Consider the following 12203-nt stretch of genomic DNA (forward strand, 5'->3'; position numbering starts at 1 on the left):
TAGTTCCCTGGGTCTTCCTTTTTTCCCTTTTTAAAAATGGGGGTTATGTTTCCCCTTTTCCAGTCAGTGGGAACTTCACCAGACTGCCATGACTTCTCAAATATGATGGATAGTGGCTTAGCAACTTCATCCGCCAGTTCCTTCAGGACCCACAGATGGACCTCATTGGGTCCCATGGACTTGTGCACCTTCAGATGTCTTAGATGGTCTCAAACCTGATGTTCTCTCACAGTGGGCGGCTCTTCCTTCTCCCAGTCCTCGCCTTTGCCTTCTGTGACTTGGGTGGTGAGGCTCGAGCACTTGCCGGTGAAGACCGAGACAAAAAAGTCGTTGAGTACCTCCACCTTCTCCGTGTCCCGGGTAACCAGGTCTCCCGTTTTGTTCCGGAGAGGGCCCACACTTTTCCTCGTCTTCCTTTTATTGTGTTTAAGAAACTGCTCTTCCTTTTATAGGGTGGTTTAGAAACCTGTAATTTTACTTTCTCTTTTCCTAATGTTAACCAGCAGAGATTCTTAGTAGCAAGACTGCTGTTAAGTTTCAGGAAAAATATCATACGTAGATTGATCAAGATTCTACCTATATTGCCTTTTTAGCAGTATTGCCTTATTTAAGCAATTTTTGAGGGATGAGGGGTGATTTCCACTTGGATAGGAGTTAATAAATATATTGAAAATACCTGTGTAGATCATGCAGGCTGAGTACCTATACATCAAACTGAGATGGGGGTAAATACTGCATAATTCAACTCAGAAGCTCTGTTTTAAAACTCATTACTGCTTTTAATCATTCCTACCATCTGCAGTTTTCCACTTTTACACTTAGTAAGTTAAATGATGGGCATACTTGGAACCTGGACAGAAGGCTTATGATGTCTTTCCTGTGTTCATGCTTACATTTTTAGAAGGTATATTAGAAGCGCATGGATTAAACTCCAAAACACTTAAAGAGGATACTTGTGTGTGTTAGAGAATCACTCTGTACACTACATCAGTCATGTCTATTGTTTCATGTGTAACTAAATGTAATATAAGTATAGTCATGTTTGTAATAACAACCAGAAAACTATCTTCAAGATGATTTATCATTGTCTTTGATTTTGGAACTGCTTTCTTTGTCACCTAAACCCTGTATTACGTATGTTCGAAGAATGGAGGGACAAATCAATGGAAGAAAAATCTGATGAGGAGTGTTCAAGATGTGGATAAAATTTCTCACTCGGGAAGACCTTAAGCTGAAAACTGCTGAATGCAGAACAGGCACACTTAAAGTTTAGGCCTGAGCCGTGGCCTTACCTGCCTCATGAGACCAAGTTTTATTAGAGGGGAAGCAGGTAGATGTTTTTGCCATTGTATCCAGAGAGAGAGAGACAACTGCTTTGAGTAAATCAAGAGTCAGCCTTTTGTGTTTTTCAAACAAAGCTTGTCCTCTCTTCTGTTCCCTACTGAAGCAGTGGGAGGAAATTAGTGCCTTCTTCCAATGCTTATTTCCCTAGCGAAAAGGGATTAAATAGACATAACTTTTCTTTGTCCTGTTCCCTCTGCTTCTGTTGCATTGTATTCTGTACAATATCTGTACTTTTATACGAATTTGGAACTTCTTAAAGCTGCCTGTGGGATGAAGGGTGGAGGAGGTAATCTAATATGTTAAACCTTTCCTGTCGCTGACTACTATTAGGAGCTTAAATGAAACGTTTCCAAAATCTTGGAAAAGTTACTGCAAATTTTTGTATAGTATGGTCAGTTCCTTCAAGCTTAGGTGTCAAAACAGTGGCTAGTGTTTATGAATTACTGTGGTCTCTATGGTCTAGTAAATATGTAAGGCTGAATGTAAATATCTAGGTGTCTGTAGAAAATGTTGCTTACTTTTCTCATCAGGAATATTGGTATGCAAGTACTCCCTTCGTATATCACTTTTTCAAAGAACTTTCTGTGTTATCTGATGATTTTCTGAACGTTTTTGTGTGTCTTTGAAATTTCAAGCAGTTAAAGGATGAAAAAAGCAGGAGCTGGTTAATAGTAAAATAAATTCATTAAAATTAAATTTTGATTAATAATTTAAATATCAAATTGTAATATTAAAATAGTTATGTAAACTCACTGGCAGAGTGTTAGCAGTTGTGACAGCATCTTATGGATGATAATAATTCATAGATATTTAATTACTGTAATACAACACTTATGTATACATGTAAAAACAAAAATTTGAAGGATAACTACTGTTTTATCCACTGAAACTGCTTGATTCTTCTTTTCTGCCAAGTGTGTAATACTAAACTTTCATATATTTAAGAAGCTAGTAGATTTTTAAAAGGGACTTCAGCTTTAAGTTTAATTTGTGTTGCTACACACAGTATTGAGGAGTACCATGCCTGTGTTTCAAACTTCTGTTTTTGTATGGAGTGGATCAGCCATGTGAATGGCTAGGAGGAGAGCTGTATCTGTAGTAGCCACGAAAGGCTCCATGTTCTCAGGAACAAAGAACACCAGAGACACCTTTAAGCTACTCATCTGTTAATGCTAGCAGTGGAGCCGTACTAGCAGTGCCTAAGGTAGTTGCCTGACAGCTGCCCAGGTCACCAGACACCTGAGCACTGACATAGCTATGCCAATACCAAGTCATTATCAAGCTGGCTGCTGCAATCGTAGCACAGCATGCAAGCTGCAGTGATGAGACGGTAGCTATAACCATAGAGACATGTATCCGGGAGATACATGTAGAAGACATGTATAGGAGGCTTGCATCAAGACCGTTTCCTGCTACAGCAAGCAGCTGTGTTATATAGCTTTATCTCATAAAGTCGTATTTTACAAGAAGGCACCCTCTTTGGTCATTTTGGAAAACTAGAATTTTTCTGCTCTGATGGTTGGAATCTGTTCTGGTATTCGGCTCATTTCTTTCATTGTTAGTTTATATCCATTTGTCTGTGTGCCAGTGCTGTAGTTTAGTCTCAGTTGTCATCTGAATACTCTGGGCTAGGTGTATGTCAGAAGGCAAGAAAAATGATTGTATGTGTTTCTAATCCTTCTCCCCTCCCCTCCCCCCCCAAGAAAATGAATGAGCAAGTTTTTGGGGTAGTTTTCCATTCTCTGTAAGGAGTGGAGTTCCTTTCCCTCTTTAAAATACCAGTATCTGGTGTATTTTGAATCACTCTTTCTCCAGTGTGATTCACCAGAATTCACCCACTAGGGCTTACATATCAAGTTTTGGGTTTTCATTTCCTCCTGCTACTTTGGGGTTTTGGGTGGCTTTTTTTTAAATTTTTTTGACTACTTGCATTAGAGATGTCAGAACTCATTTATGATAAAGCTTAAAAAAAGGGGTGGGTCAAGTAACAGTAGAAGGTCCTTCATGTTTTTGTGAAAAAGTATTTTTTGTCACAAAGCTCTTCTCTTTCGTGGCTGCTCTGTTCTTTTTTTCTTTTTTTTCTTCCTTAGCAAAAATCTTAATGCTCTTTAAAAAGAATAAAGAGAAAATGGAAATTATATTTTCATATTTTTGGGAAAAGAACATACTAATAGATTGGCCCTCTTTTTTTTAGAATTTCTAATATGTTTTAATTTGAGATGGGTTAAGGATTTGATGTGATTAAACGTAACAGTTTTGCCCATGGTACCATGATTATGCAATGTTTACAGGCATATTTGTGCTTTGAGAGCTTACAATTAATTATAGATGTGGATTGATAAGCAATGCTCTTGAGACTTCGATAGGAAATGGAGAAGGAGAACTGGGATCGTAACAATATTAAGTATGTACTATATACAGATTAAAATCTAGAAGTTGTTAGAGCTTGCCTGAGTCACTACACCTTTTTAATTCTATCTTTTTGTCATCTAAACTTTACACTGCTGAGACTGATGGAATAGTATTTTCAGTGAGATATATCAAAACTGCTTTTCCAGCCAGTGCTTAGTAGAGAAGGAGAAGAGGGTCTGTTGTCTTGGGAGTTGTTATGTCAGGCTTTCAGCATCTGGGTTCCCTTCTGGAACAGTCTGGCAAGGGTAGGGACAGCCAAAAAAATTAATGTATGCAAAATGAAGCACAAGAAGGGACTCATGCTCTTTTGATTTCTGAGGTCCAGAAGTAATTAAAAATAAATAATAAAGAACTGTAAGCATCCTAGAAAACCATGTGTGTGTTTTGTGAATGTATATGTGGGACTTGCTGACCAGTGGTATTTGGCTCAAAGGGAGCTCAGCTTGGCTACATTGGAATGGTTTGTAACATTGCTAGCAATTGAGTAGAGGTATATTTTAAAAACACACTGACAGTTAAGCTTGGTTAACTTAATCTGAGGAGCTGGAAACCACTGTGAAACTTGAATTTCATGATTCAATAGATGATTTTTTTTTTTTTTTAAAGTAATAGTCTGTGCCTGCATAACCTACAGCAGCAATGTTTAAAGGCTTACTTACGATGTTAGACTATATAGTAGCTGTTTTGGATCAAAGGAATGTTACATGGCTCCTAGCCACAAACACAGAAGGTATAGATTGTTCATCTGGTGCTCAATAATTTTTTTTCTTTCTTCTCTTACTGCATCAAGTTAGTGATGTCCATTAAACCTACTCCTGAAATTATAATTTACCTTAAAATCAAGTGGATAATAATAATCCAGTATGTCACTTCTCACTGACCATCACTGTACACTTAATTCCCCTTCTAGTTTTGTTATAACTGGATAAATATTACTTAGAACAGATTTCAGAAAATGAAAGACTTAAACAGACAAAAGCTATTCCCAGTCTGTATAGTTCACCTTACCCTTTCAGAAAAATTATTTGGAAAAAAAATACACATGAGATAGTTCATGCAGAAATAAGTCTCCATAGTCAGGCCAGTGTCTTAAAATTTGTAAACTAAGAGAAACCAACTGACAGTATTAGTATTGGCTAGGCAGCCATGATTCTGTGATTAGAGATGTCATGTCCTTATGGGAACATCCACTCAAATAATGATTTTTTTCTTGTGCTTAAAAAGCAGGGGGAGACCAAGAGAAAAAGGTGTAAAGGGAAAGACTGGGAATTTGCAGAATCTGAGAATGATTTGGCAGAGGACATCCTGTCAAAATATTCTTCTAATATTCTTCTAAACAATTGACACAATACCTGATAGTGTTAGCCTTGTAATAGATTATTTTGGCAGGTCACTTGATGTGGGAAAAGAACACTCTGAAGCTCCAGACACTTTGAGGAATTTTTGGCTTTCCTGAAGAGAAAGACAGATATTCGGCAAGGTTTTAAATGCTCTTTGCATGAAGCAGAACAGGCTATATTGCCTGTGGGGCAGAACAGGGAAAATGCAGCAGCACATTTGAACACCGCCACACTCACCTTGTCTGAATATAGGATGCTGTTTTAAAACATTAGAGCTTTATTACTAACTTCAAAATTTTTGCAGTAATTGCACTAATTAATATCTTGTAAATCTTAAGTGTTGTTTAAAAATGTTTTTTGCCATGTATGCAAGAATTTTCAAATGTCAGTCCTTGCTGTAAACCCCCTCCCCTTTAGTACAGGAATAATTTTTTTTCCTATTCTAATCTAAATTATTTTATTTCATTAAAGAAGAAGAATTAAAACCCTTTCATTTTCTAAGTGGCTGTTAGCTCAAGATTTATGTTTAGACTGGATGCTTCTTAATAACAGATAAGGAGAGTAGTGTTCTTTAGACTGAAAATTTTATCTTCATTTTTAAATAAAACTATCTTTGCTGCTTCTTCTCAGCAATTGACTTAAAGAATGGCTCTGGAGCAGTGTATCAAGGACCTGCAAGAACTTCTGCTGATACCATCTTCACACTCTCAGATGAGGATTTCATGGACGTGGTACAACAAAAGACCAACCCCCAGAAGGTAAAACCTGTGCATCACAGACATACTCACTTGCATGGGGACATATTATTTGCCTTAAATCAAGCTGTGGTTCACGACTGTTTGCATTCCGATGTCTGCAACACTGGATGTTTTGACAGTGCAAACCAGAGTCAGATGAGGTATAAGCGCATCGTTACCTTATACTGAATTAGTCAGAAGACATGAGGAGGAATTTATGCCATCTTTATCGTCTTGAGACAAAGGTACCTGAAATGACATAAAGCCTGGCAGTACAAAGTTAGTTGTTTGTTTCCTGGCTCTTCATAATATATGATTTCCAAGGTTAGTGTTTGTCAGTTTGATCATTCAGGGTGTTTTGATTGGTCATGTTGCAGGAACTTGGTATTTGTTGCAATATTCTGATTTACTGCTATTACTGCAGCAAAGAGAAGTCTTGGACAATGTGTGCATGTAGATCCTTTGAAACTGGTCAAAATTCACCCAAACTAGGTAGATTTTTAAGGGAAAGAAAGATTTAAAAAAGGTATGTAACCTGGTCTGCACTTTTAGCTTCTTGGAGTAATCAACTGCTTAAAACCACTAATTTTACTAATAAAAATGCCTTGTGTAAAAGTAAATTAAACTGTCACAAATTTAATATGTCAGCTTACAAATTAAAGCTTGAGCAAGTGAAGACTTTAATTAAGCTCATCGTATATCAAACAGTTCCTTTTCTTTGATCCCAAGCAGTTGTTGTTGGAGCCTTTGATTGTAAATTGGAGACTGACAATGATGGCAAATGTTTGTTACAAGTCCTACATACCACACGAGTAAAATCCTTTGTGACCCTCTGTATATAGCAGGCATAAAGCATAAACAAACAAGATGTTGATGTGTAATCTTCAGAATGCTCAAGAACAGTGATTGCAATTCAGGAACATTATCTATTCTTAGGCATTAGTATTTCCTTTGAGTTTCTGTGAAGTTTTTCATTTAAAGAAGCTCAAAGCATCTATTCAAATTCTTTTGTGCTGGCTCTCTCCTTATTTGAATGTATTTCAAGTTAATGGAACTATGCAAAAGCACATTGTTTCAGAACTTTCGAAGAGCTTTCAAATTGCAAAGCCACAGCGAAGGAAAACTAGTTTTAAAAAAATACTGAACTAGATTGAAACAGGGTATGCAGCTCTTTGAAGTAGGGACAATAAAAATGTAATATACCGGCATTTCAGTGAAAATATTGGTTGATCCATGATTCTGCACACACAACAAAATCTTGTTTAGTTCCTGTTTGTTGTAATATGCTATGTATTGCATATGAAATGCCAGTGCATTTCTTTGAAATATGTGTGTATGTATATTGTGCAAGTTCCTGTTTGGATTTGTTATGAATTTAGGTGAGTAGCTGACCTTTTCATTAGGCCTTTAATTTTCATTAAATGGCCTTTTCATTCCATTTTCCCATTTCATACAAGGATATGTGGATATCTATAGCACAGGGAGTGAAGGACTGGGAGCTTTATTTTTGTGCCCTGGTGAAGTTTTGCCATCCGCTTCTGTGAAGAAATTTGTCTTATACCAGGAGAAGTCCTCTACGCTATACACAGAAAAGAAATGGAGGCCACTGAAATTGCTTTGAATTTATTTTTTTTTCCCCTGAGTGATAGACTTGGCCTTGCCCGCACTCTAGATAGAAAACTGTGATTCTAGATGCTACTAAAATTGAACCTGGATGGTTTTCTGTTAATAACCAATAACCAATGGGCATTGTGCACTGAAGGCTTTCTCCTGAGCACTAAACAACCACACTTATCTTTGGCTTCTTGTTTGGTTCTAGCAACTCTTTGGATTGTGGGTGAACAGTTTAATACATTTTTTTTTTTCCCCTCCTCTACTTTTTGTAGGCATTCTTTTCTGGTAAACTAAAAGTGAAGGGAAATATCATGCTGAGCCAGAAGTTGGAAATGATCCTGAAAGATTATGCCAAACTCTGAACTGCTTGATCATCTACCACAGCAGTGAAGAACTTCAGAAGATAGAAACTTCAATTAGTTCAGAACCAATGATTGAAACATTTGCAGGCTACTTAACATCAATGTACTAATTCATTATACTGCTAATATACAAGCTGTTTTAATTGCTGTAGACAGAAAATTATGAAATGAACGTAACTGTTAATATTATCCCTTTTTTGTTTCTCAGCAGTGGTAGAGAATCATACTTTCCTCATTGCACAACTTTATCTGAATAAAATGTATGTAGTTCTTACAAAGATGCATATATTTCTATATTAATTCTGAAGAAAATTAAACCAATACACCTCTTTGATATCTCCTTCTATGTGTCTGTCACCCTTCATGTGTATTGCCTTAGATAGACTGTCTAATTTCTGTGAATCTAGCTGGTTTATTATTAAAATTAACATTTTTTTTTTGTCTTAAGTTCTCATGATCCTGTTAAAACAACTGGGAGATGGAAGTCAGTTCCATTTATTTACATCTTGTCATTATGGGTTTTTTTCCATACAAGAAAAAACTCTAGAACTTTACCTTTGCCCACCTTATTTAGGCAGTCATTTTTATATAAGTTACTCTTATAAATTACATGGGAAGTGGTAAGCATTAATTCTTTAGGGGAAACTCTTTCATCTGAGAGGTATTACACTGCAGCAAAGGCTCTCACTGTAGCCAAATTGTTCTTCATGTAGATTCATTCTCATGAGGGCCAGCATCATGGCAGCAGGGAAAGATACAAGAGTGAATTCCTCATTTTGTACCTATGGCCAGAACTGAGATGGCAGCTGTGGCCCTATGTTTTCCTGAAGAAAGTATGCTCTTAATCACTGATCGTCACATGAACACCTAGAAATTTGATTTCACCAATGTGATCAACATTTCATGTGCTCAGTATCTTTTTTTCTCGTTCAGACTTGTTCTATGTTGATACTTTTTGAAGAATACAGGCCATCTAAGGCTTGTCTCATTGGTCAGAATGAGAAAATAATTTTGCTTTATCTTAGAGGATGGAATTTTTTTTACCCCCCCAAAACTGGGAGGTACATCACTGCTGTGACTGTATGAGTAGACTGTAGCCATTAAAGAGCCTTTTGGGGGCTGCAGATGAGTTTGACAGTTTGAGGATAAATTCTACGTGTTGTAATACTGAGTCAAATTCTCCACAAATTTATTTCTTCACAGCTGTACTGTCAGCCATGCTTTGCTTCAGGTGGAGAAATATGAATTTGAAGTATGTCAACAAGTATCTCACATAAATTACATCATGAATAAATGGGAAACAGAGTAAGTGTGATGTTCACCACCTCAAAGAGGCCATCCAATAGAAATGACTGAAGAAATGTCCTTTAACCAATTAAAATTTATCTTTTTCACAGTGGTCATTTCTGTATAAGTATAATCATTGCCTGTACCGCCCAGCTTCTATTTACCAAGCAACTTTGTGACAAATAGATAAAGGTGTCTTATATTACTTTCTCTTAAGAAATTGTATGAGAAAGACTTGTATGTTTATGCATGCACATGCTACACCAAAAGAAATCCATTTTCTACATATATCTTTCCTGTCTATAAATCTATATATAATGCCATAAAAATATGCGTATTGAGAAAAAGGAACTGATGAACTAACTTTGAGTCTAGGAAAGCAATTATCACTACATCCATTTAAGAATATGGTATTTACTGTAGGTCACATGGTCTTGAAAATTCACAACAGGTGTTCTTTTTTCTCAGCCCCGTAGATGGTCTGAAACCTTACAGCACTGCTCTACAAGAAAGGAACAGACTGCTAATAGGCTTTTTTTTCCTCCCCTTTGGAAGCGGGAAGCAAAAATATTAAGGCAACGGAAGTTGGTACTGTTGAAACCTATTGCTATTTAACAGGTTGGAGTTCAGTCTACTAAAGAACATCAGTTCACTAAATGTGTTTGGGTGAGGATGAAAGAATAACCCAAGAACCATATCAATTATAGGTACTCTTGTGATGATTTCTATCCTGCATAGTTTCAGCTGGACGCAAAATCCACATGCTTCAGTTGTATCCCCAATACTGGCCTTAATTAAAACCACAAAAGACACACCCCAAAGTTACACAGGTGTTCGAGATATACATCCTAGACTTTAGCCTGACTTCAGCTTCTTCCTGCACCATGACTTGGTCACAGGTGTTAATCTTGGGTGGAACAGAAAGTCCTCCCTACTTTACTGCAAAAGGCTCTTCCTTTGCCTCTCCTTACCAAGGCTAATTGCGCACACCTCTCAGTATTGTAGTAGACTCTTTTCTAGGAGCACAATTCAGGTCTTTAATTCTTTCATCTGCTTTGTGGCCTGAATAGCCGTTATTAATGATTTTGGCATGTTGGTTTCATCTCTACCCCAATGTATTTATTCAGAATGTTCTAGTTAGCTCATGCTAACTAGTAGCTTAACCTGTAACTGTTGAGGGTAAGGTCACTTTGTGATGTTGAATATATATATGAAGTGATTTGGACGTTTTGGTTTTTGTTTTCTTCCTACTGCGTGAAAACCTTCCGTTCGTGGTTGCTAGCTTTTAAGAGTAGTATTCTCAGAAACAAGTAATAAAACCAAGTATCTTTAAGAGAACTTGTGCAAGGGAATGTTAGCCAGTTTGGTATGTGGTTGTTTCAGTCTGAATGATTCTCATCTGCTTTCATCTAGAACAGTGTCATTCTGTTTTGGAGGTGCATGTTTCAAACCTGTCCATACCTCTTCATCTTGAGCATGTTTGGGGACCTCTCTTGTTAACCAGCAGCAACAGTACCAGTATAGTGGCTCATCCATTTCCACACAGGACCTAGAGACATGCAAGAGCAACACACCACATTCTTTTTTTTAGGGTAGCTGCTTCTTTAAATGTTTTTTCTTTACTAGGGATAAGCGCCATTACGTTGGATTGCAAAGCCCCACTTATTTGCCAGACGTCTCAGATAGCTCTTTAGTGATACTGCTAAATTCTCTAGTAAATAAGGAGGCTTTTACAAGCATCTTAGCAGTAAAATTCTTAACGGTGCATATGCTCCATTTAATGTGGAGGAGAGCTATATCGTCTGCTGTTTGTTGCAATGTGTGCTTCATAGTGTTTTGATCAATTCTGTATACATGTAAATAAGGTGCTATCTGGACATCAATGTATAGTCTGGACATCAGACTTTGTAGCAGTTGGAGGTAAGAATTCAGTTGTTTGTCTTTCTGGAATAATTGAGTTAGTGCCTGTCCTGGTTTCGGTCTGGATAGAGTTGATTTCCTTCCTGGTAGCTGGTACAGTGCTGTGGTTTGGATTTAGGGTGAGAACGATGTTGATAACACACCGATGTTTTAGTTGTTGCTAGGTAATGCTGACACTAGTCAAGGACTTTTCAGCTTCCCATGCTCTACTGACTGAGAAGGCTGGAGGTGCACAAGAAGCTGGGAGGGGGCACAGCCAGGACAGCTGACCCAAACTGGCCACAGGGACATTCCATACCATGTGACGTCATGCCCAGTATATAAACTGGGGGAACAGTTGGCCGGGGGAGCTGCTGCTCAGGGACTGGCTGGGCATCGGTCAGCGGGTGGTGAGCAATTGCACTGTGCATCACTTGCTTTGTATATTCTTTTATCATTATTATTATTATTTTTTCCTTCCTTTTCTGTCCTATTAAATTGTCTTTATCTCAACCCACAAATTTTACTTTTTTTTCCTGATTCTCTCCCCCATCCCACTGGGGTTGGGGGAGTGAGCAAATGGCTGTGTGGTGTTTAGCTGCCTGCCGGGTTAAACCACAACAGTCCTTTTGGCGCCCAGCATGGGGCCCGAAGGGTTGAGATAACGAGAGATCTGACCAGAGCGTGTTAAGGCAAATTTGTTATAAGCATTCATCATACTGGTTTAACAGTCGCTGGTCACAATGTTGATTAATTTGCTCTCAAAGTTGCCGTGCTTGCTCTCAAAGTTGTGTTATGTGACACCTTACTTGCTGTGCATGTTCCCTGTTGTGCTGCTTGTCACCTCTGGGGGCTGGATCAAGGGTATCATTTTGCTGCACTGTGTAACACTACTGGTTTATGATGTGACAAAATTTTTGATCGTGAGACTAATTTTTGTATGTGTACTTCTGGTTTTGTACTCAGCATTGCCATCATCTCCATACCTCGGGAGCCACTTTTCGGAAACTATTAATAATTACACCTTTTACCTTTTCTCCTCAGGGAACCAATCTATGGGGAAGACAGGGGGGGATACTTTCCCCCACTCCTTCACCTTCCCTTTCTCCTCTAGGCTAGTTACAACAGCTCTTGAGAATTTTTAATATCCTTAGGATGTTCAAACCAGCATGGTCCTATTGCTATGTCTCCTGAATGTGGTTCAGGTC

The 12203-nt window shown here is 37.9% G+C and overlaps 1 protein-coding gene across 1 annotated transcript in view; it reads left to right on the top strand.

The window, feature by feature from the left end:
* The window catches only part of HSD17B4 (hydroxysteroid (17-beta) dehydrogenase 4), a 64478-nt gene extending 56325 nt beyond the window's left edge, over positions 1-8153 (top strand). The window contains exons 23-24 of the mRNA XM_009318597.1: positions 5727-5854; positions 7720-8153. Coding sequence (XP_009316872.1) covers positions 5727-5854; positions 7720-7809 — 218 coding nt within the window. The 3' untranslated portion in view covers positions 7810-8153. The remainder of the gene's footprint in view (positions 1-5726; positions 5855-7719) is intronic.
* The last annotated feature ends 4050 nt before the right edge of the window (positions 8154-12203 follow it).

This window comes from Pygoscelis adeliae, unplaced genomic scaffold, assembly GCF_000699105.1.
Source record: "Pygoscelis adeliae isolate BGI_AS28 unplaced genomic scaffold, ASM69910v1 Scaffold192, whole genome shotgun sequence".
NCBI lineage: Eukaryota > Metazoa > Chordata > Aves > Sphenisciformes > Spheniscidae > Pygoscelis > Pygoscelis adeliae.